General features: G+C 40.9%; 2 protein-coding genes across 2 annotated transcripts in view; one reads left to right on the top strand and one right to left on the bottom strand.

Annotated features, from left to right (window-relative positions):
• Positions 1–26,421, top strand: part of LOC121270800 (mediator of RNA polymerase II transcription subunit 12-like protein) — a 604,195-nt gene that overhangs the window by 192,267 nt on the left and 385,507 nt on the right. The gene's annotated exons all lie outside the window — the stretch shown is intronic.
• LOC121270811 (P2Y purinoceptor 14) lies at positions 22,130–26,069 on the bottom strand. The gene is made up of 2 exons (XM_041176264.1): positions 25,958–26,069; positions 22,130–24,002 (listed from the first exon to the last, which is right to left on the bottom strand). Exon 2 carries the CDS (start codon positions 23,992–23,994, stop codon positions 22,945–22,947), a length of 1,050 nt encoding a protein of 349 aa, XP_041032198.1. The 5' UTR covers positions 23,995–24,002; positions 25,958–26,069; the 3' UTR covers positions 22,130–22,944.

Here is a 26,421-nt window from a genome sequence, read left to right as displayed (position 1 = left end):
CTTGAAGGGTCATGAGGACTGGAAACGTCAACTCTTTTCTTCTCCGCCGATGCTGCCAGACCTGCTGAGTTTTTCCAGATAATTCTGTTTTTCTTTTGGATTTCCAGCATCTGCAGTTTTTTGTTTTTATCTCTGGGTTTTTACAACAGTCGACAATGGTTTCACGGTCATCATCAGACTTTTAATTCCAGATTTTTTTTTATTGCATTCAAATTCCACCATCTGCTGTGGCGGGATTCAAACCTGGCGTTAAAGGTGTTACCCTGGGTCTCTGGATTACTAGTCCAGCAACGATATCACTACACTACCACCTCCTCCTCATTAGGAAATCTTTCTCCAGTCTGCTGATCCAGCCCACCAGGACACCTTGACTAACCTGGTCCGAATTTGGGTTTTCTCCTCAGCTTTTGAATACTTTTTAAAACAATCTTTCCATCCAGTCCCTTTGAACGTTTCAATACAGTTTGATCTATATTAACCTGTCAGCTTTTCAAATCTCACTTTCCAGCAACTGGGAACTGAAATGTTGGTAAAGCGTTCTGACTGGTTCATGTTTCCTTCTCTACCCTGATTCTGTATGTTTTGTTTAAAACAAAAAATGAGTACATCTGCTGAGAGACCATTTTTACTGTAAGAAAGGTCGATCCTGAGCCAAAGCTTAAGCTCCATTCTGGCCTTTTCACACCCAACTTCATCACACCCAATCAGCATATCCTTCTAAACTTGATGAACACAGAACCATTGCAGCAGAATAATAGATTATGAATTATGTTTTCTGCTTTTCTGATTCATATGTTTCAGGAGTATAGGTTCGTAAATTAAAATTTTTAAATATAAGATAAATGAAAACACCTGGCTTGTGAAGGGAAAGTCCTGTTGTGTTGCTGGCATTGGGTGTATTCACACCTAGCATTATATCAGCCTCTGGATCTATCAGGAGGAGACTATTTGTCTGAAGGCATCTTAGGCAAGGCTTTCAAATTGGGGTGTACACCAGGGAGGTTTAAATTATTCATGTAGTCTCTTCAGATCAAAGAAGCTCTGAAAGCAACTTGAAAACAGAGGCCTTCTCTGGGCTTTTTGATAGAGTCAGTGAGTCTGGTAAGATTGTAGTTGTCCCTATAAGAGATATAAACATTTCACGCTGGTCCCAGAATCAAAGGGATGTTTTGGAAGGTAAAGATAATGTTATGATCCCAGCTGATGTTACTACTGGACAAGCCAGAACCCAGGTTGGACCCTGGCTTGATAGATCCCAATTTTTATTTTTTTGTTTAGAAACATGGAAACTGGCTACTGAACAGAGAAACAGGAATTAGCTGATGAACTGTTAACAAAAGAATAAAATATTTATTAATCAAGAGAAAACAAACTTTATGATTGTTGTGGCACAGCTGATGGTAAATGCTGAGCTGCTCAAATCTCAAAGGGAATCTTGAAACAACTGCCACAGCTGTTTTGCAATTTGTATAAGTTTCGAGATGCGTGCCTCGAATTCCGTAGTAAGACCACCAAGTCTTATAGGTTTCTTACAAAACTAAATTAAACCTCTACTAATAGTAGGAATGATTTTAAGCACACAGGTCTACAATGACTTCTAAATCCCCTAGTTAATCTGAGTCTCAGTTACACTTTCGTTAAGGCAACAGTAAGACACACAGATTTTTAAAAAAGACCCAGGCAAAGAAGCATGATACCCTGAACAATCGAATTCAAAGTGAGGTTTCTTAATTTCGGTCCTTTGAGGACAGCAGCTTGATGCTTAGATGCTGGAGGCTTTTTCCACACTTGTTTTAGATCTTAGAATGCCTACCCTTACACACGGCCTTCTCTCCTCTATACATATTTTCCCTTTTGAATGCAAATTTCCATTGTTTCACTATGACTTTGGACCTTACCTCTCTAATAATAAAAAATCTACCATAGTACCAATTTTACCAGTAATCTTTGGGAAAAAAATGAACACACTGTTTATTAACTTCTCCTGGCTAGGTGAAACATTTCAACCCTTCTTTGAATTCAAGCTAGTCTAGTTTATTTAAAATGCAAATGCTCCCTTTACACCTATGTTTATCTACTTAACGTTTCAAATCTAGCTTATCTTCTGTTACATCAAAGCCTTCAGACCAGCTACCTTTAATTCAGTTAAGTCTCACACACACACACATAGACACAGACCCCACTATTACTCGACAATAAATTCCAATAACATTATGAAAATTATTATATCTTCCTGACAATTACAATACTCCTTAACCCTCAACTATACCTTTACAGATATATACAGATTCATAAAGATAGCACAAATGACAAAAGCCATCTTATACTCCAATGTTCAGAGTAAGTACATAGCCCATGCAAACCAATAGGCAACCTGTGGTCAGGCACACTGCACTCTGAAATCAAGTGACTGATGCCACACCAAACAGATGCTATGGATCTCTCATCAACTCCCCTTGAGAACACAGCTCCCCACTTCAAGGGTCATAAAACTCATTAAAAATGCAGGTATACAAACGCAGCCTAGACTTTCTGTCTCACTCTAAAAGGAAACTAGATCCCAGGTTTCACCTTTTTAGCCCATAAATAGGAAAAAAAATGTAAATTAAACTTAAAGCCACAGCTTATTCCTAACACACACCAATACACAAATAACTTAATTAAATTATCTCTTCCTTACAATAATTAATTGAAATTTCTGTCTGGAACATCCCAGGTACTCCACGTTGCTATAGATATAGGCTGTGCAGAAAGGTACCCTTTTTTGGGGTTTTATCTCTGTGATTTCTGACAGAAAGGTCAGTTGCATCTTGGAGAAGGCAGAGAGTCTTTACATAGCTGTAAAGTAGCTGAAGCTTTAGCAAAGGGCTATCAGAGACCAAGGCTGTTTTCTGATTTAAAGCTGCTAAGCAAGAATGGGAGTGAGGCCCATGCTCGAGCTGGGGAAATCCACAATTGTCAGGTAGTGAAAGAGAGTTGTTGGGGTACCTAGTCTCATGCTAGTGGATAGACCCCAAGAAATCTCATAGCTGAGAGAATAATGGGAATGCTGAGGAGAACCAAAGTGAATTACTGAGAGCTATGGCATACCTTGGTTTGTCCTCTGGAGAAGTCAATTAACCTTTAAGGCCCTGCAAAGTATAGGGGAATTCTTGGGTGGAAGTAAATGGGGTTTAAATTAAAAATGTTTATGTTCTGAGATTTTCAGATTTAAAACATAAGTAATTACAAAATATATTGTTAGTTTAGTAGTGCTTAATGTTTAACTCTTCTGCTGTAAAGGTTTTGTTTAAAAAACATGAAATTATGTAGTGTAATTCTTTCATTAAATAGCTAGCATTTCGAATTGCTGTTTCTACAGAGATTATAACAATTACACTTTATAATATTCATGCTGTAAAGTTGTGAATCTCCTAATTTACCTTGAACAATACCATGGCAAACCTGTGTTTTGTTTATACTAAAAGGAGCAGAGAGACAATGAATAACAGACATAAATGTCTGCATTTACTGTCTTGTGCATGGTGTAAACTCAGCAATGTGAGTGATTCCAAAGTCGTCCTGTGGTTGTCTTCCGGAGGTGCAGGTTACTGATGTTGGATTGGCGTTTTAGTGTCATGTGAAATGGATTGATTAAAAATTGTAATGTGCTTTAGATGTCAGTTAGGATATTTGCCTACCTAAGCAGATCTGAACATGTGTATAAAAGCAAAAAAGCTGTGGCTGCTGGAAATCCAAAACAAAAATAAAAATAGCTGGAAAAACTCAGCAGGTCTGGCAGCATCTGCGGAGAGGAACACAGTTAATGTTTCGAGTCCGTATGACTCTTCAACAGAAGTTCTGTTGAAGAGTCATACGGACTCGAAACATTAACTGTGTTCCTCTCCGCGATGCTGCCAGACCTGCTGAATGTGTGTATGTTCTATTTCATTTCTCATGGTAAAGTACTAGAATGTGAATTTCAACACTGTAGCAATTTAAATTTGCGCATCAAGCTTGAGATAGAATCTCAGAAAGTTTGCTTAAGGATGTCCATGCATCTTAAAGCTTTCCGTTTTAATTCCTCTTGGTACCTGGTCTTTCTCATCTCCTAACCTTAAAGCACTTGGGAAGATGTTTTTCTCACATGGCGAACACTATGGAAACGCAAATTGTATATTTTCCATTCTTCTTTCTTTATCAGACATCATTCCAGGTGGAGAGCAGGGGGAGAGACAAGGCCACTAAAATCCAGCTTAATAGTGCTGCAGGTGTAGGTGCCAAAGAAGCTCGGAAACCCCCAAAATGATGGCCAATCTGCTTCTGGCGTGACATGTCATGTTTAGAAGGGGCTAATTGGGGCATGCCAAATATGTTCTAGAAGGAAACAGTGAGGGCAGACTGTGATGTCATTCAATGTTTAACACTAATTTGGTACCAGACTGCCATTTTGGACCTTGCGGGTTCTATTAGTACCTCCTCTTGAACATTCGCAGCCGAACACGTTTCAGCTTTGTGAGGGAACCCCAGTATCCCCCTGCAACCACCACATGTGCGCACACATACATGCATGTGCAAGCGCGCGCACACTTCAGGTGATGTGCCTTTGACTTTTGCTACTGCAGAGTTAGTGGAAGTGCCATGTACTGTATTGTTGGAGGATTTCTGAACTGAAATGTTTCTGGAGTCAAGAAGGACTCACACCGGACTTTGCCCAGGGGTTGATTGGATTTTGAATTCCAGTGAGCAGAGAGTGTGCTCTCATTCATGGGGGGCTTTCGCTACCACCCCTTTTGGGCTGCAGCACCACAGGGAGATGGAGCAGAGGCAGCAGAGAAGGGGAGCTGAACATAGAAGGGAGGTGGAGGGCTCTTAATAGAAGGCCTGAGGTATTCAGGGGGCACTTCTGATCATCACCTCAGACAGGAGCAGTGATGGAAGTGGCTATAATTCACCAAGGAGGTGGTCATTGAACTATGCCACCTCATCACTGGATCAGCAGCCACAGAGCAGGGTGCCAGTAACTATCAAGGTCTGCAAGGCCCTCAATTTCTATACCTCAGGATTATTCCTGGCTGGAGCTGGCAACATTGTCAACATCTCCGGGTTCACTGTGCATTACTACCTCAGGGAGATAACAGAGAGCCTGGAAGACAGGAGAGGGGACTTCATTGTTTTCTCTCTAAGCAGAGAGAAGCAGAAGGAGTGGAATAATGAGATTTCAAATGGTGCCATTTAGAACAATGATGGTTTGCTCCACAGCCTTTCTGGTGGGAGCATGGCTCTCAATCCCACATGCATTTAAGTGGCGAAGAGTCATGAGCCACATGTTGAGCAGGTAGCCCTCATCACCATGCAGCCAACCTCTGGTCCATCATAAAACAGAATTACCTGGAAAAACTCAGCAGGTCTGGCAGCATCGGCGGAGAAGAAAAGAGTTGACGTTTCGAGTCCCCATGACCCTTCGACAGAACCTGAGTTCGAGTCCAGGAAAGAGCTGAAATATAAGCTGGTTTAAGGTGTGTGTGTGGGGGGCGGAGAGATAGAGAGACAGAGAGGTGGAGGGGGTTGGTGTGGTTGTAGCGACAAACAAGCAGTGATAGAAGCAGATCATCAAAAGATGTCAACAACAATAGTACATAGTGTTAACACCTATGTGTTCTATTGTACTATTGTTGTTGACATCTTTTGATGATCTGCTTCTATCACTGCTTGTTTGTCGCTACAACCACACCAACCCCCTCCACCTCTCTGTCTCTCTATCTCTCCGCCCCCCACACACACACCTTAAACCAGCTTATATTTCAGCTCTTTCCCAGACTCGAACTCAGGTTCTGTCGAAGGGTCATGGGGACTCGAAACGTCAACTCTTTTCTTCTCCGCCGATGCTGCCAGACCTGCTGAGTTTTTCCAGGTAATTCTGTTTTATGATGGACCAGAGGTTGGCTGCATGGTGATGAGGGCTACCTGCTCAACATGTGGCTCATGACTCTTCGCCACTTAAATGCATGTGGGATTGAGAGCCATGCTCCCACCAGAAAGGCTGTGGAGCAAACCATCATTGTTCTAAAAACAATTCTGCTGGCAGGATCGCTCAAGAGGATTTCCTATAATGCTTGCCAGAGCATGTCTCCTAAATTTGTGGTGATCTGCTGCGTGTTGCACAAATTGTTTATCATGTGGTTGCAGCTCTTGCCACCGGGCCTTGTGCAAGAAGCTTGCAGTGGAGGTGACACCCAGGACCCAATGGACTTTCTGTGAGCATGGCATCATACAGTACAATTTACCCTTTGAACGTGATCAATTTGACGAGCTCACAGATAAATTCAGCCCCGTGGTCCAGGTTTTCCGATCTGAGTGTAAAATGTTTGCCCTTTAGCTATTGTTTTCATGCTATTCCCATTAGATAGCCAAGTTCCTGCCAGTTCTAATCACAGAATGGCCACAGCACAGAAGGAGGCCATTCAGCCTGTTGTGTCTTTGCTGACTCTCTGCAAGAGCAACTCGCCTAATCCCACTTGGCTTTTCCACGTAGCCCTGCAAATTTTTTCTCTTCAGATAAGCATTCAATTCCCTTTCGAAGTCTTTGATTGAATCTGCCTCCTTAACACTCTCTGGTAGCATATTTTAGATCCTAACCACTGGTTGTGTTTAAACAAGAAGTAATTCTCCCCATGTCATCATTGCTTCTTTTGCCAAAGACCTTAAATCGGTGTTCTCTGGTTCTTGATCATTCTGCAAATGGAAACAGTTTCTCCCTGCCTATTGTGTTCAGAGCTATCATGGTGTTGAATAAGTCTATCAAACCTCCTAATACTAACACAATCCTAGGAAAACAGTACAGAATCTCTCCTGGATCACGTTAACCATTTAGACTCTGCTTATATGCCACCCGTTCCATTCACCATAATTATTAATAAGTTAGTAGTTTAACCATGCAAGTTGCAGATGAGAGTGCTCCTGTTTCCTTCCAGTTTCAGCCTGTCGTATTTGGCTTGAGGACTCCCCTTTTTTCTGGGAGTGTGGTCAGAATTTGTTGGGATGGACAACGTGGGTCTTCTTCATCTGTTGGTTTCAACTTCTCTAAGTGTTCCTACTAATCAACTGTAAACTTCCCATGCTCATTAGCGTTTTTGCAAGTATTGTTTAACTGATTCTTTCCTTGTTAGGCAGGGGTATTAGAGGTTAATGATCAGCCATAATCCAAGTGAATGGCAGAATAGGCATGAGGGGCTGAATGGCCTCTTCCTGTGCCTATGCTTTGGTTACAAGACACCTTCTCATGTTCATGTGAAAAGCACATGACTCCTGGATCTTAATCCAAGCCCTGACCTGTTTCATAGTTTTAAATATATCTTGATCAATGCATTTAATTTGGCTGGTTTTATTTCCAATTATAGAAGAGGTTATACACAATGCAGGAGCGAGAAAGTGAGCACATCTTCAACTGTGTCTCCCTGTTGGAATTCTACGCTCTGCATGGATTCCATCTGTTGCTCCACCCTCTTACCCCACCTATTACAAGTGCGATCCCACCTATTACGAGTGAGAAGGCCGAGACTAAGTGTGTAACAGGAGCTAGGAGTGACTTACTATCAGATTTACATATCTTGACATTTAATTTTTTTGTCCTTCCTCTTTCTCGATAAATGCTTTCCATCAGGAAATGTATTGCTGTCAGGCAGTGCTGTGAGACCATCTGTTTGCCTTGCTTATCTCTTTAATCTGCACTGCCAAGGTAAATTAGAATTGCGGCGTGGAAGTTGTAAACATCATCCCACCACTATGATGCAGCCTCTCAGATACACATCCTTTTTATCGTGATAAGTTTCACAAGTAAGCAGGAAAATGCCGTTCATCTTGAAACAACAAATTTCTCCATAATGAACCATTTGATAACTCATCGTCAAAATCATCTTTTACTTCTGGTCCTAAGATATTGGGGTTTTTTTGACTGACTGTCCAAAGTTTTTCTCACAATACTAATTGTCTTGCAGAATTCTCTTGAGGGATCTTTTCTCAGTTGGTGCATTTTCAATTATCGAGAGAATTTTCTTTTCCCACTTAATTTTTAACTGAACTTTGGCATATGATATCCGTTAAATCTGAGATAAAGCGTATGAAACTCTTTTTATCTGATGACCAATGCCAGTTTCCCACTTGTTTCAATTTTGCTTCATTATAATTGTGTCAAACTATTTCAGTGCCAATTAGATGTTAAATTTCAAGAGTATGCAAAATGCTCTTTTATGGAGGTTGACAGTGGATACGGAGTCAAGATCTCTGAAAAACATTTAAGAGGAGAATTAAGATGGAAAATGCAGCAAAAGATATTAAGCAAGCATGGTATCATTAGAGGGGAGGCTGTGGCATAGTGGTATTGTCACTGGACAAGTGTTCCAGAAGACCAAGTGTAATGGGTACCTGGGTTCGAATCCCACCATGGCAGATGTTGAAATTTGAATTCAATAAAAAAAGCCTATCATCCAGAAACTATGTTTAGGGTTCAGGACTCTTAACTTTGCATCCATAACAGATGGAGCAGTAGCTTAAAGAACATAGTTTGATCAATCATGATGAGAGACTTAAGAAGTAGATCTCTTCAGCTTGACCAAGGCATTGAGTGAACCCTTCAGAGGAGGTAGCGTTCCAGTCATTTTCAGAATTGGAGGGCCTTGTCTTAGAAAAGAGATTTTTTTTTCTCTATTTTTGATCTTGGCCTTGCCAAGTCTTGTATTCCAGTATTGAACAGGCTTTGTCCCTTAGAGATCAAGAGGTACAAAGTAAAGATCATTCTAATGACCAAATGTCGACTATAGCAGACTTAAGATGTTTTCCCACTGGAAATGCTTTGTCTTCATGTGTTTCAGCCATGGCTCAGTTGGCCACATTCTCGCCCCTAAATCAGAATGTTGGCGGCTGCTGCCTTTCAAATTTGTGTCTATCTTTCCATCAGTTCCCTTTGAATTTCTCCCTTGCCACATAACCAAACCAGCCTTAATGGAAGGTTATGACTGTGATCATGATGCATTTGTCCTCCTCACCCTGTTTGACCAGCTTGCAGCCTTTGGCATGGTTTACCACACAATCTTCCTCCAGTGCCTTTTCCCATGTCACTGAGACTTCTACAACTAATTCCCCTGCCATTATCATTTAGTCCCCAAGAATCTGTCATTGGCCTCCTCGTTCCCTTCATCTATATCCTATTCCTTGACGACATCATCTGAAGTCTTGAAATTAACTTAATTATCTATGCTGATGACACCCAACTCTGCAATATAATACCTTTCTTCAGTCTTACGTTGTCACTTGCTGTGAGAGTGCTTGTTTAAAAAGCCTTGGATGAACTACAATTTCTTATTGTTAGTGTTAGGGGGAAATTAAAAATGCTAAAAGAGAATACAGTAAGAATTTACTGAAAAACCCTTAAAATCTCCAGGCAGACATAGCTGCTACATTGCACAGCCTTGAGAGTCAGACTGGAGACAAACGTGTGACATAAATTAGATTAAGTGTTCTCCCCTCTCACATAGGGAGGGGCAAATGGTTTTAGCTTAGATATGAGAAGACGAACAATGGACAAACACAAACAGTCTTGAGTTGTAAGAACCAAGGTCTTTGCGTATGTGTTTTAATTCTGATTCGATAATATAATTATGTATACATCCTTTAGATTAATTCGTTAGCAAAATCACTTGTTTATGTACTCAGTAGGACAAAGTTAGTATGGAACTGATGTGTCGGTTACCGATTGGATATATTCAAATGTACTATGATAATAAAAGGTACAAAAGTAGTGAAATGTAATCAGTCAGGGAGCTGGGTCTTCATTCTTAGGAATCATTGCGGCTCCCTTGCATATGCTTGAATAAAACCAGTTAAAAGGAAGCCTGAGTCTCTGTAGTTGCTGTGTGATCGGGGATTGTAATTTCTCTTCAACTGGCCTATGTGATAGTTGCAGGATTGGAGAGTGTACCTTCTTCAGTTAGAAATTGGGAAGACCAAAACCTCTGTCTTCAGCATCTGCCAAAAACTTGATACCCTCACCACCAATTCCAGCCACCTCTCCGGCGACAGCTGCAGACAAACCTAGACAGTTCTAAAACCTGACACCATATTTGACCCTGAGCTGAGTTTATGATTCCAGATCCTCTCTGTTAGTAAGACTGCCTACTTTGATTACCCACCTCTGCCTGTGCTGTAGCCCATCTGCTGCTAAAACCTTCCAGACCCTGTTGCCATTCCCAAACTTGACTAGTCCAATTCTCTACTGGCTGGTGTGTCATCCTCCCACTGTCCATAAAACGAACTCATTCAAAATGTTGCTGCCCATATTTTAACCTTCAGGAAGTCCTGCTCAACATTACCTTTGAATCCCCATCATCCTTGAATTTAAATACTTCCTGGAATTTGCTCCTCCCAAAACTCATTAGCCCACAACTCCCCTTCCCCCTGAAAACTTCATCAATTTGACTGGCCTTTTCCACACTCCCTCTCCTCCTTTCTCTGTGATGTGAAATTCCATACTTAAAGGTGAGCTATTAACGTTTGACAAATGCATCAGCAATAATTCCTCACTGGGAAGATATCGAACATTGACCTTAGCTTTATTTCTAGAATCTGCATGCCTCGTAATTAATAAATAGGTGTGGGAAATGCACAAAAGCTGGACAACGGAAGAATGATGGCAATAGAGTTTTAGGACATTATGTTCCCCCTGTTTAGAAACACAAGTTCCGCATTTTGCATATCTTGTCTTGGACACACCGTTAGTGAAGAGTTGGTAGAAAGGTAAGAGTGTGGCAATGGGTGGATGAGCCATTTTTTTAACAACATTTTGCAAGCAGCTCAAGACAGTTGTGTGAAAGGACTTGGGAGGACATCTGCACATTTTCTTTGGTCACTCTGTGCATTTAGTCTATTTTCTTCTTAGGCTGCCCCTCTAGATCGAGAATAATTTGCTTCCACTCTGGTTCATTGAACTCTGAGATGGCTGATGAGTCCAATGCGTGATCTACAGATTCTGCCACATGTGGGGCAGGTGGCACTTGAAAGGTTGGATAGATGAGCTGTTTTGATGTTTGTGTGCTCCTTCTAATGCCGCCACCTAGTTTCTGCACATTCCCGATGAAGTCTCTTGATGTGCTTGGTGCCCTTCCGAAATAGTCTATTCCATTTTGGTTGGTCACAAGGATGGGACTCGCGTGGGCCAGTGGGTTTGTTTGACCTCTTCAGGGATTCTTTGAGGGCATCCCTAAAGAGGACATCCCTGTCCTCCTGGGAGTCTCTTGCCATGACTGAGCCCTGACTAGACTAAATTTGTTTTCATTAAGGTGGGGGGGATCAATAGATGGAATAGAAAAACAAACTTGAAAGGTTGCATAAGTAAATTAAGGTATACACAGATATAATTATTAGTCACTTCCATTTTATAAACATTACTGTAGATTTAAATTATAAAGAAAACACAGTGGAAAGCTGTCCTACATATCATTTCCTCAGAACTCCAGCAGCATCATGACTAAGAGAGATTATGCATACCACAATTATGTGGTAGACACAGCAGATAAATAGTTATACTACACTTCAGCTAGTTTTTAATGCGTTTCCTGTAATGCAACCACTTAAAATTAAGTTTCACTTGTTGCTGCAAATGTGCTGACCCGATTTGAAATCTTCACATTATTCATCATGTAGACAAGCAAAATTGCTGTTGTGGTATTTGAAAAAAAAATTGGTGCATTGTGTAACTTATTTGTAAAATATTTCTGGATAATAGGCAATCAAGAGTCACAAAGTAAACTTCTGATAATGGTCTGCAAAATTCCTAAGCAAGGAATTGTTTATTTATTTATTTATGTATGTATTACTTATTTCGAAGGAGAGATGGGGGTGGGGGAGCCATCCATGGCAACCTGGCCAATATTTATCTCCAATGAACATCACAAAAACAGATTATTTGGCTATTTTCATATAATTGTTTGAGAGCCTGCTGTGTCCAATTGGCTGCCAAGTTTCCTACATTACAACAGTGACTATACTTCTGTCATTGGTGACTTTTGTGGCAAGATGGTGGCGTAGTGGTAATGTCTCTGGACTGGCAATCCAGGGACCCAGGCCAATTCCCTGAGGACATGGGCTCAAATCCCACCACAGCAGCTGGCAGAATTTGAATTCAGTTAAAATATCTGGAATATAAAGCTTGTATCAGTAATGATGACTATGAAACTGCCTTCGATTGTCATAAAAACCTATCTGGTACACTAATGTTCTTTAGGGAAGGAAATCTGCCACCCTTACCTAGTTTGACCTACATGTGACTCCAGGCCTTAGCTGTCCTCTGAAATGGCCTAGCAAGCAACTCAGTTCAAGAGCAATTAGGAATGGGTAACAAATGCTGGCCTTGTCAGCGACACCCACATCCCATGAAAGAATTTAAAAAATGTTGGGACTTCCTGAGGTCACGAAATGTGCTATATATATAAATATATTGTTTTAATTCCTCTCAGTTAATTTTAAATAACAACAGAAAGATTCAACTTAATGAAGTACAAGAGAGACAGGGCCTCAAAAGTACATTATTGCTGTGAAATATTCAGGCTTGGGCTGATAAGTAGCAAGTAAATTTAGCACTACACAATGACCATCTCCAACAAGAGAGAATTTAACCATCTCCCCTTGACATTCAATGCCATTACCATCACTGAATTTCCCACTATCAACATCCTGGAGATTACCATTGACCAGAAACTGAACTGGACTAGCCATACTGTGCCTACAACATCAAGTCAGAAGCTGGGAATTCTCCTGACTCCCCAGAGCCTGTCCACCATCTACAAGGCACAAGTCAGGAGTGTGATGGGAACACACTCCACTTGTTTGGATGTAGTCCAACAACACTCAAGAAGCTCAACACCATCCAGGACAAAGCAGCCTGCTTGATTGGCACCCCATCCACCACCTTAAATATTCACTCCCTCCACCACCAGCACACAGTAGCAGCAGTGTGTACCACCTGCAAGATGCACTGCAACAACTCACCTTCGATACCATCTTCCAAACCCATGATCTGTACTGCTTAGAAGGACAAGAGCAGCAGACGCATGGGAACACCACCACCTGCAAGTCCCCCTCCAAGTCAAACATCATGCTGACTTAGAACTATATCAACGTTCCTTCACTGTCACTGATTCAAAAACCTGGAACTCCCTTGCTAACAGCACTGTGAGTCTTCCTACAATACATGGACTGCAGTGATTCAAGAAGAGAACACAGCACTACTTTCTAAAGGGCAATTAGGGATGGGCAATAAATGATGGCCTAGTCGATGACACCCACATCCCATGAATGAATTTTAAAAATTGCTCTGGGATGTGCTGAGGTTTTGAAAAATGCTATTTAAATGCTCTTTACTTAAACTCCTAGATAAAATGCACATCATATGTATGCATTCAATTGGCAGGGATCACTTTCAAAGGCATACTACTGCCTTTTTTAATCTGCACAATATGTGAACCAATTAGATTAAAAAAACAAAATGCTAGGAAAAATATATTTGCGTGCACATGTATATATAAAATTGTGAAAATTAAATATTAAACTGATATTGAAGACCATTATTTGGAGAATGATAAATCTTGGAAAACTGCATCAGGCAGTTTATTATTATATCTAACAATATTTGGCAGCTTTAAAATGTAGCTGAATTCTAAAGTTGGTGTACCAGTGGAAAGAAGTTGAGTCCAAATTACATTTTGCGTCCTCGGTATTTCTTATGCTCATAAATTGCAGGAATAGGGCTCAAGAAACCTACTAAACAAGCATAGCTGCAAGTATTATTTTCTAAACGCAAAATGCTGCAGATACTGGAAATCTGAAATAAGAACAAAAAAAGCTGGGAAGACGCAGCAGGTCAGGCAGCTTAATCTGTGGAGAGAGAAATAGAGTTAACATTCCATGTCGATAACCTTTCATCAAAACTGAAGAAAGATAGAAATGTAAGAGTTTTTAAGCCAGTGGAGGGGAAGGGGTGGTGTGTGGGGGGAAGAGGTGGCGTGTGGGGGGTGGGGTGGGGGGAGGGGGGTGTGTGGAGGTGGGGGAGTGTGGGTGGGGGTGGGGGTGTGGGTGTGGGGTTGGGGGGTGGGGGGGTGTGGGTGAGGTGGTGGGGGGTGTGGGGGGTTGGGGAGTGGGTGGGTGGGGGGGTGGGGTTGGGGGGGGCACAGGAAGAACAAAGTAGAGGGTCTGTGATAGGGTGGAGGCCAGGGAAGAGGAAATAACAAAAGATTTCATGATGCAACAGCCAAAGAGTCATGAGTATAGTGAAGAAACAAAGGTTGTGTCCAAATGAGGCGTGAATTGCTATATAAAAAACACCTGAATGCAGCATGAAGGGATAAAGAAAGCATCCGTGTGAAGACTGACCCAGCAAAGCCAAAAAAATGAAGGGAAAGAAAACCACACACAACAAGATGGAGGCAGAACTCAATGTTGGGTCTGGAAGGCTGTAGAGTGCTGAGTCAAAATATAAGGTGCTGTTCATCGAGCTTGCGTTGAGCTTCACTGTAACACTGCAGCAGGCCATGGACAGGAAGGGCAGCATGCTATCCAAGTGGAGAATTGAAATGATAAGCAGCTGGAAGCTCGAGGTCATGCTTGTGGACTGAATGGAGGTGATGTGCAAAGTGGTCACCCAGACTACGTTTGGTCTCCCCAGTGTAGAGGAGACCACACTGTGAGCAATGAATACGGTATACTAAATTAAAGAAGTAGAAATAAATCATGGTTTCTTTTTATTTAGTGTTATTGCTTATTAAGCATTATTTTCAGCTAATCTATATCCTTGAGGGTAAAACTTAATTTCCTTGCACTTCAAGTCATTGTTTGTTTCTAGTAATGAACACAGTGGAGCTGTGGTTTTGAAGTTTTGCACAAGCTATTTCAATGCAGTATACCTGTTATTAATGTGCAGCTCCACCCACCTAGCTTCAAAGAAGTCAAATTTCCCTATCAAGGTGTTAAGTATACTTAGCAGATATAGGAACAGAAGGCCAATCAGCCTCTTGGACCTGCTCCACCATTCACTTCGATCATGGCTATGGTTTTGGGATAGTAATGATGGTGAAACAGCTAGTGTTCACCCTCAGTGTTGCTCTGCAACTGCAACTTTTGTTTGTGCATCTCAAATAGTAACTGCAATTTTTCCTGTGAGTTACTATGAAAAGGTGTTAAAACTGCCACTCAGTTCAATAAGTTTCGCTCCCCATAGCAACCAGATCACATGGGTATTTCTCCAAACTGAGGTATTTATCAGGAATCCACCCTTTTCAGAACATTCTGCCAGTGATTCCATAAGGTGCACTATTGAAGTCCCTGAAAATTGCTATCAATTAGATCTCAGTGAACTGGTGAGAGCAGTACATTGGAAACTCCACATTCAGATAACTAATGGAGTAAATCCCAATCGGCATTGAAGATTAGAAGCAGAGAGTCAAATATTGTCATTAATGCTGAACTTTACAAGACAATTGTAATTTGAAATGCCGTCTTTAACTTAAGGTAAAACAAAATGTTCTGAAAAGGGTGGATTTCTGATAAATACCTCAGTTTGGAGAAATGCCCATGTGATCTGGTTGCCATGGGGAACAAAACCCAATGAGGTGGGGTGACAGTTTTAACACCTTTTCATAGTAGCTCACAGGAAAAGTTACACTTACTGTTTGAGATACACGGAAACAGTAGTTACACTGTGGGACAAATACACAGGAAGAAATAAATGGGGTGCGTAAGGAAAGTACTGCAATAATCATGGGTGACTTTAACCTACATATAGATTGGATGAATCAGATTGGCAAAGGTAGCCTTGGAAATGAGTTGATAGACTTTATTCGGGACAACTTCTTAGGGCAGTATGTTGAATGCTAACCAGGGAGCAGGTTAAGCTAGACTTGGTAATGTGCAATGAGACGGGGTTAATTAATAATCTCATAGTAAAGAAGCCTCAAGGTGACAGTGATCATGACATGGTCAAGAAAGAGACAGCTATAGTGATAGGGGATTAATTGGTTAGGGGAACAGACAGGCATTTATGTGGCCATAGATGTGACTCCAGGATATGTTACCTCCCTGGTGCCAGGGTCAAGGATGTCACAGAGTGGCTGCAGGACATTCTTCTGGGGGAGGGTGAACAGCCAGAGGTCGTGGTCCACATTGGCACCAGTAACTTAGGTAGGAAGGGGGTTGTAGTCCTGCAGTCAGAATTTAGGGAGCTAGGTAGAAAATTAACAAGCAGGACTCAAATGTACTAATCTTCGGATTACTTCCAATGACACGTGCCAGTGAATACTGAAATAGGAGGATAAGGCAGATGAATGCGTGACTGGAAAGATGGTGCAGGAAGGAGGGCTTTAGGTTCCTGGGACACTGGGACTGGCTCTGGGGGAGATGGCACCTGTACAAGCTGGAAGGGTTGCATCTGAACAGAACTGGGACTGAGTTCCTTGCGGGGCATTTTGCTAGTGCTGTTGGGAGGACTTTAAACTAACTCGGCAGGGGTGTGGGAACCAAGAGAAAATACTAGGGATGAATACCAGGGTGCACAAAATACTGGGAGGGAGAGATAGCGCTAGTAGAGAGAATAGTAAATTAATAGGTAAAGTTGGGGCAAGGGAGAAAGTAACAAAATCTAAATCAGGGTTACTACACATGTATGTGAATGCAAGGAGTATGGTAAATAAAGATTGGGGAGTCACAGGGACAGATTGCCATGTAGAAATATGATGTTGTGGTGATAACAGAGACCTGGCTTAAGGAAAGGCAGAACTGGGTGTTAAATATTCCCGGGTACAAGGTGTTCAGAAGAGATAGGAAAGGAGGAGGGGTGATGGTATTGGTTAAGGAGAGCATTGCAGTGCTGGAGAAAGAGGATGTCCCTGAGGGTTCAAGGACAGTATTAATTTGGCTGGAGCTCGGGAACAAAAAGAGTGCCATTACGTTGCTCGGTGTAGTCCATAGACTGCCAATTAGCGAGAAGGATGTAAAGGAACAAATCTGAAGGGAAATTACAGAGAGATGCAAGCATTATAGAGTAGTTATAATGGGGGAATTTAATTACCTGAATGTAGACTGGGACAGTGGTAGTGTTAAGGGTGGCGGGGGGGGAGCATAAGTTCCTAGATTGTGTTCAGGAGAATTTTCTACAGCAGTATGTGTCCAATCCAGCAAGAAAAGAAGCACTGTTGGACCTGGTTCTTGGAAATGAGGTGGGACAAATAGACCAAGTGTCAGTGGGGGAACATTTAGGAGACAGTGATCATTATTTTGTTTTAGGATGATGATAAAAAAGGACGATGGGCAATCCAGAGTAAGAATAATTAACTGGACGAGAGTTGACTTCGATGGGGCAAGAATGGAGCTGGGCCAGATAGACTAGGACGAAAGGTTGGCAGGAAAAACCGTAGTTGAACAGTGGGCTATCTTCAATAAAGAATTGGTTTGAGCATGTTCAAGGTATGTTCCATCGAAAGGGACAAACAAATCCAGAGCTCCCTGGATGAAAAAGGAGATTGAAATTAAGATAAAGAAGAAAAAGTGTTCTTATGACAGGTGTCAGGTAGAAAATACAATTGAGAACCAAGAGGAATACAGAAGGTTCAGAGGGGAGGTGAAAGAGCATATTAGAGAAGCAAAGAGGGATTATGAGAAAAGACTGGCAGCCAACATAAAGGGGAATCCCAAAGTCTTCTATAGACGTATAAATAGTGGTTAAAAGGAGGAGTAAGGCCAATTAGGGACCTAAAAGGGAATATACACATGGACAAAGGGGCCATGGCTGAGTTATTAAATGAATACTTTGCATCCGTCTTTACCAAGGAGGTAGATGTTACCCAGGCCTTGGTGACAAACGAGGGAACTCTGTCACTGGAAGAGTTCAAAATTGGTAAAGAGGAAGTGTTGACAAGGCATCAGGACCGGATGAGATGCATCCAAGGATATTGAAGGAAGTGAGAGGAGTATTTCAGGGGCAATGGCCATAATATTTCAGTCTTCCCTAGGCTCGTGGGTGGTGCCAGAGGACTGGAGAATTGCAAACATTATGCCCTTGTTCAAAAAAGGTTGTAAGGATTACCCCAGCAATTACAGACCAGTCAGTTTAACTTCAGTGGTGGACAAGGTTCTAGAAACAATTATTCAGATAGAATTAGTAGTCACATGGAAAAATATGGGGTAATAAAGAAGAGCCAGCATAGATTTCTAAAGGGGAAATCGCGTTTAACTAACTTACTGGAGTTTTTTTGAAGAGGTAACAGAAATGGTGGATGAGGGTAATGCTGTTGATGTGGTGTACATGGACTTTCAAAAGTCATTTGACACAGTGCCACACAACAGACTTGTGAGAAAAGTTACTGCTCATGGAATAAAAGGGATTGTAGTGATGTGAATACAAAATTGGCTGAAAAATAGGAAGCAGGGTATAATAGTCAATGGATATTTTTCAGGCTGGAAGAAGGTTTGCAGTAGAGTTCCTCAGGGATCAGTTTGGGAACCTTGCTTTTCCTGATATATATTAATGATCAAGATCTTGGTGTGCAGGGGCCAATTTAAAAGTTTGAGGATAAAACAAAGCTTGGAAGTGTTGTGAATTGCGAAGAGGATGGTGTGGAACATTAAGAGGACATAGACAAGTTAGTGGAGTGGGTAGATAGGTGCAGATGAAGTTAAATGTGGAGAATTGTGAGGTGATGCATTTTGGTAGGAAGAACATGGACAATATAAAATAAGGGGTAAAATTTTGAAGGGGGTGCAGAAGCAGAAAAACCTGGGTGTATATGTGCATAGATCATTGAAGGTGGCAGGTTAGGTGGAGAGAATAGATAATAAAGCATATAGTATCCTGAGCTAAATTAATAGGGGCATAGAGTACAAGAGTAGGGAGATTGTGCTGAATTTGTATAAGACACTTGTTACACCTCAGCTGGAATATTCTGTACAGTTCTGCGTGCCACCTTGTATGGAAGTATGCGAACACATTGGGAAGAGTGCAAAAGAGGCTTACAAGAACGGTTCTAGGGATGAGAAACTTCAGCTATGAGGATAGATTGGAAAGGGTGGGACTTTCCTTGGAGAGAAGAAGGTTGAGAGGAGATTTGATAGAGATGCTCAAAATCATGAGGGGGCTGGACAGAGTAGATAGGGAGAAACTGTTCCCCAATTATAAAAGGATCAAGAACGAGAGGGCACAGATTTAAAGTGATTTGCCAAAAGAAGCAAATGTAACACGGAAAAAAACTTTTCACACAATGAGTGGTTCGGGTCTGGAATGCACTGTCTGGAAGTATGGTGGAGGCAGGTTCAATTGAGGCATTCAAGACGACGTTAGATGATTATTTGAATAGAAACAAATGTGCAAGGGTTCGGGGAAAAGGCAGGGCAATGGCACTAGGTCATGATGCTCATTTGCAGAGCTGGTGCAGACATGATGGACCAAATGGCTGCCTTCTGTGCCGTTAAAATTCTGCGATTCTGATTCTGTGAACTATTTACAATCTACACCAATGACTTGGGTGAAGGGACCGAATGTAAGGTAGCTAAATTTGATGATGACACCAAGATAAATAGGAAAGTAAGTTGTCAAGAGAAGGTAGGGAATCTACAAAGGGATATTGTCATGAAGAGATATTAATGTGTATACTGTTATTGGAAATTATTTTTTAAAATAAAATTCTAGTGGGGGACTGTGTCTAGGTGTGTGTCTGTGTACGCCTTAATTGGATTAAAGCCAGCTAGTCTGGATGTTTTGATGTATAGTAGTTTTGAGATGTTAATTGGGTGAACAGTAAGGAGAACAGTAAGGTAAAGCGTTCATTTGCATTTGTTGAATAAACCATTCAAGGCTGCAGGTAAAATCTTGCACCTAGCTAGAAGAAGCCAAACAATGTGTTTTTTTTCCAGCTTACTAATAAAATTGGTGCTATGAAAGGGAAAATTTACTTTCAAAGGGAAAGCTAGGTATATAAAGAAAATAATTTGTGTGTGTAAGGTAGAGGCATTTAAGACCTAACCAGCCTGTACACCTCCAATCAACTTGCAACGGAATCACATTTGGAATTCGTAAGGTCGAATGTGCTTTGTCTGGTGTCTATTTAAAGTCTATGGGTTACTGTTGCCTTAGTGGAGATTTACCTGGGGTGATTAATTTGGGGATTTGTTAAAAAGTTATTATAGTAGTAATTTGTAGCTATGTGTTTAATTTTTTGTTAAATTAATTAATGTTTAATTTAGTTTATTTAAAAACCACGAGACTCGGTGGTCTTATTCCTACTGAATTCAAAGTCTGCATCTTGAAATTACAAATTGCGAAAATAGATTATGACAGTTGTTTCAAGTTTCCCTCTGGGATTTGAACAACTCAGCCTATACCATTGGCTGTGTCATAATAATATAGACAGGTAAAGTGAGTGGGCAAAAATTTGGCAGTTTAACTACTGCTTGGGAATATATGAACTTGTCCATTTTGGCAGGAAGCGTAGAAAAGCAGTATACTATTTAAATGGAGAGAGATTGCAGAGTTCGGTAGTACAGGGGGATCTGGGTGTCCCGGTACATGAATCACAAAAAGTTAGTATGCAGGTACAGCAAGTGATTAGGAAGGCAAATGGAATGTTGGTGTTTATTGCAAGGGAAATGGAATGTAAAAGTAGAGAAATTTTACTGCAGCTGTACAGGGCCTTAGACCACATCTGGAGCACCGTATACAATTTTGGTCTCCTTATTTGACAAAGGATATAATTGCATGAGAAGCAGTTCAGGGAAGATTCACTTGATGCATTCCTGGGATGAAGGGCTTAACTTATGAAGACAGGCTGAACAGTTTGGACCTTTACCCATTGGAACTTAGAAGAATGTGAGGTGATCCTTTTGAAACACCTAAGATCCTGAGGCGACTTAATAGGGTGGATACTGAGAGAACGTTTCCTCTTGCAGGGGAGACCAGAACTAGGGGACACAGTTTAAAAATAAGAGGCCTCCCTTTTAAGACTGAGATGAGGAGAAATCTTTTCCCTCAGAGGCATGATAGTATGTGGAATTCAGATTTTTGATAGACAAGGGAGTCAAGTCTTATGGGAGGGCAGACAGGAAAGCGGAGTTGAGATCACAATCAGATCAGCCATAATCTTATTGAATGGTGGAGCAGGCTTGAGGGGCTGAAATGGCCGACTCCTGCTCCTAAGTCCCATGCTCCAAAGTAAAGAAGCTACTGCTGTGGGAAAGCAGGGTGAACTGTTTTGTGTAAACAAACAAGCAGGATGCTTGTGAGAGTTTGGTTTCTGTTCAAAAGAATGGGATAAGAACAGACTTGGCCTTTGAAGATTTAAGGAATGGGGAGTCGTCCTGATGTGCCTTGTTGGCGATAATTGTGTCTGGTAAACTTGAATAGGGAGTGGAGCGATTGTTGAAGGGCACTGGAAATTTTGGCTTGGCGGGGGGAAAGTGAATCACTGCTGGAGAGCTGGGAGTGACTGTGGGATTGTCCTTGTAATGCTACATATCTGTCAGATGTGAGGTGTTGCTCAGATGTGTTAGTAAATGCAAAATGTACCTTTTTTAGTTTGATGTATTAGTTGCTGGTCAATGAATGTTTGACTCACGTTGATGTTAGTTTGTTATAGTAAAAGTCTTAAAAATCTTGTCCATCGGTTTAGTTCTGTTGGTAGTTTGGGAAATTTGTCTCTTTTTAATAAGCTATCGGACCCTACAATGATTGCAAACCTATATGCATCATCCCTAGGCAAAGGAGTAGAATAAGTTCAATGCAAATAACAAAGGAAACATGTACTTTCGAAAGAACAATGTAAATAACAATCCCTTCCTTATAAATGATGCTACATAATCTTATTGAAAGACACTGAAAGATTTAACTGCATTTGATTTAGTTCTTTCCATATAATCCAGCAGTCACTTCACAACTTCTAAGCAAATGTAAGAGCGCGTTAGTTTTCTTGTTTCACACTGAAATGTGTGGACATGTTGTTTGGGAAGTAGCTGATTGTTCTATCTTTATCCAGGCTAGTTTGCTGAAATGAGAACGAATTCCTGTTTTAATTTGAAGAATATCTATTTATTTTGAATGGCCGCAGGGCTCCTGAGTGAGGATCACCCTCCAAAAGGACTCCTTTGTCAATGCAAGCATTCACACACACACCAACAGCCAATTTCCACTGAATGTACAGAACGGCAGTCAGGTGACAAAACTGCAAGCACTCAATGTAATCAGAAGAATTCTCTATGATATTTGCTGTATTTGTCCCTCCCCCTCTCCCAATTTTCTGATCACTTAACTGAACATATTGACCTAAAACGGTCTATCTTGTTCTCCAGGTATTAACAAAATGTCTCATTAAGACTAAACACTGTGGCTGTATGTTGCTATATTTCCCTGACACGGTAATGTTATATATTATACAGGAATCAACTGTGGGACACTGTTTCATGTATGGGGTCAGCTGTACTTCTTCAGTGTGTACTCAGTGAGAGCTTTTATTGAGCTGACCTTAAGATGTCTGTCTCCAGAGGCAGAGTGCCAATGAATGTGGCAAGCCAGTTAGTCAGTACAGCATTACATTTCCAAAACTCAAACAGACACAATGAAGCATGAATTTTCCTGATGAGAATGCTTCAGTCAGTTTATAACAAAATCAGATGAAGCAATGAAGTTAGCAGACTAACTTAATTCATTTCAACGTTGTTCTGTGGGATTTTGGTCACTGTTTCTGACAAGTTGACAAAAATGTGACAATACTTCCAAAAAAAGCATCACTCTGATGTAATTATTCAATAGGCGCTACATAACTTCAATGCCTTCATTCTTCCCATTTCCCCCATCATTATTTTTTGAGCAGATCATGATGTTACTGATTCCTTTGCAAGGGCAGGTCCGAGGCAATTTTGTAAGATTGATGTTAATTTCGATCACACTGTTGAATTGGCTGCAGTCGGTTCATCGAGTACAGTTCGTGAAGGGTTAGTTTGTAAAGACTGATCATTGTGTGAATCATTGTCCTTTGAGTTTCTCTCCAGGCCCAACTTTGACCTAAATGCCTTGCAAAACAGAAAGTAGATCACTGGATCAAGGCAAGCGTTAAGTGTTGACAGCACAACGGCAGATTCTTTAAAGTGGTAAAGAGTCTTTTTCCAAAAACATCCAGTGATGACATTTATCTGACTTAAAATGTAAGGAAGCCTTGCGATGTGGTAGGGAACAAAACAGACTAAGAAGACAGTAAGGAGGATGAGGATGTTGTTCTTTGCCTTGGCTTGCTTTTTGAGTGAGCTTGGAGATGGGGATTTGTCAAGACGTTTTGCAGTTTGAAAGTAAAAGAAGCAAAGGCCTATTAGCACGCAGAGGAACAGAAATGTGCCTCCAGCATGGAGGAATATATGCCAATGAATTCCCATACCACTTCTAAATCCTAAGCATGTTTCTTTTGTACTGTTCTGGGCTGGCTTTTTCCCTGACAGGAACATGTATGAAACTCCAAGGCTGAGAAGTACACACCAGGTTCCAATGGAGACAATTCTTGCAGACTTGAGAGTTTGAAATGAATGTATTTTAAATGGTTTGACAATTTTCAGGTATCTAGTGGCCGCAACATATCCCAGGAAGAGAATGCTTGAGTACATGTTCAAATAGAAGATGCATGTCACAAAATTGCAGTAGGTTTTTCTCAGCGTTATGGAGCTCACCTTGTTTCCTCCAATGATTTTTATAGGCAGTGAGAGGACTAGCAAGAAATCGGCTACGACCAGGTTCTTTAAATAGATGATGATGCTGTTGCTGTTGGGAACGTGACAGAAGTAGACCCAGAAAGCCAGACTGTTGAGAATGATTCCAACGACACAAATTAAGGAATAGGCAATAATCGTAAATGTTATAAAACCATCAGAAGAAAACTGGCAAACGATGTTGTCAGAGGAATTTGTGCTTGAGCTGATCTCGATGCTTGCTGCAGGGTCAGCCATCAGTACATCTGAATGTTAAAGTAGAATGTGTTACTTTTCTAGAAAGGTGTCACATAGTAATTTGCTAAAAGAGGCAAATCCTTGAAAAGTGCAAGTGCTGAGGCAGAGATTCAGTATTTTAATCAAATCCTTATCATTTGATAGCTGGTTGTTGATGTATTTTACATCCACTGTGGAATATTAGAAGTGCAACAGCAAATCATGACAACAAACTTGATGTGCTTTGAGTTAAATCAAACAATGGTTTTCCTCTGGGAAAGGCATTGAGCACTGCCCATCTTTACCTTTGATATATCACTTTGTCGCAACATTACAGATTTTATGTAACTACAGTTTGAAGACTTGGTGCTTGTTCATCTTGAGAGAAGGAGCTTGCATTTATCTTTCATAAATTCAGGATGTCCCAACTCAACTTACAGCTAATGAAGTACTTTTGAAGTGTAGTCACTGTTGTAACTTCTGAATTGTGGGAACAAAGTTCCATAAAAAGTAGTGCACCCAAAACATTAATGTTGAATGTTCTGGATTTCTTGTTTTGGATTCTGGTAAATGAATCATAATTATTGATTGCTATTAGTTACTGATGGATCAGTAACTGTCAAAAAGTGCATGAGGGAAACTCCACTGGCATAGATTATCATAGATTAGTTCTGTCGAAGGGTCATGAGGACTCGAAACGTCAACTCTTTTCTTCTCCGCCGATGCTGCAAGACCTGCTGAGTTTTTTCAGGTAATTCTGTTTTTGTTTTAGATTATCAGCTCCTGACTTGGACTCATTTCCTGCTATCTGCATGTCTTTTTTATTTTTTAAAAAAAGCTTCAAAATTTGGAAATTTTAAATAAAAACTGTAAATACCAATAATATGTGAAATTTATCTATTACCTGCTACCCCCTGGCCCCCCTATTTAGATTCATTTACCTTAAAGGAGCCTGTTTATCTTCTAGGTCTAACAATGGATTCACAGGTAAATGCTATTGTATTTGAAGACACTGATAAACCTGCTGCATTTTTCCAGCGCAATCTGTTTCCCTCCCTGTTTCTTTTGTTGTATTTGTCTGTGATTTAAGCAAATCATTTTCTAATTATGTGACAGTTTCAGGGGCTTCACAGAAGAATGTTTTCAGGAAATGTACAAAACAGCAAGGCAGACATTTCCAAACTGAGGAAGGGAGTTATGCAACTGACTCTTTTAATTATGTGTGACTAATTCTCCAAACCTGGTCATTGATTCTTGTACTGAATGCTAGATTATTAATTGAAATGTTAAGAGGGAAAGATGTAAGGTTTTGATTTTGGTGGCAGGTATTTAACAAAATTTACGTCAAAACTATGACCCAAAAATGTTCAAAAACCTATTTTTGTTGAAACAAAAGTCAGAATTTGCATTTGTCTGATGCCTTCCCCTTTTATACGATTGCACGGTAAGTACAAAAGCATCCGGGGGTTATGAGCTGAAGTGCCTGGAGTTGGACTTGAGTCTATGTATGACCTTCTGTCTCTAATGCGATAGTGCACGCACTAAGTCAAGATGGACTTCTTGTTGCTAAAGAACTAGCTAACCATAGACATCACCGCTTTAGAGGGAAGATTTCTTTAACGGCAAATACCTGATAAAATTCCACACTCGTTTAAGAGAGTTACTGTCCACTGACACTTCCTCACAGTGTTTAAATAGTATCAAACCTAAATGCCTGGAGGACAACAAGACAGAGCGCAGTGATCACTGACATGGTTAAAATGAATGTGGATATGCACATCTTCGAGTTCATTGCTAATCTGGATTTAGTTCAACATATCTTTGAGAGCATCACATCAGATAGCTTCAAGTGCAAAGAAACACTTGGATGTGAAAAATCTTTCTGGGGAGTTAGGATGAAGTTCTGAAGGAATAACCATTCTCAATCTGACGCCGATGATCACTGTATATATAATCCCACAGAGAGAAAAGAAAAGTCACCTACCTGACTGAAAGTGTTTGATGTGGTATTACTCTGTGCCTGCACGGTCAAGAGTTTCTTGCAGCGATACTGGGCTGAAGTCATACGCGCAAAATGTTTTCTCATCCTCATGATTTTGTCAATTTGTGGTGTTCAGCATTTCCTTTAACGAGAAGTGGCAAGTAATGAGATGAGTGGTCAAATGCAATGGTCCCTCAGACCAGCATTGTGACTTTGAGTAATGCTGATGTACAACAGGAAATAGGGTGTTTTTTTAAAAAAATATTCTTTCATGAGACGTGGGCATTGCTGGAAAGACCAGCTTTTGTTGTCCATCCCTATTTACTCTTGAACTGACTGGCTTTCTAGGACATTTCAGAGGGCAGTTAAGAGTCAACCTGGAGTAACATGTAGGCTCGTAGACGTTTACAGCATAGAAGGAGGCCATTCGGCCCATCGTGTGTGTCCGCCGGTCAACAAAGACCTGA

Source organism: Carcharodon carcharias, chromosome 2 (assembly GCF_017639515.1).
Source record: "Carcharodon carcharias isolate sCarCar2 chromosome 2, sCarCar2.pri, whole genome shotgun sequence".
NCBI classification, from domain to species: domain Eukaryota; kingdom Metazoa; phylum Chordata; class Chondrichthyes; order Lamniformes; family Lamnidae; genus Carcharodon; species Carcharodon carcharias.
This window is presented reverse-complemented; position numbering and strand designations above follow the sequence as displayed.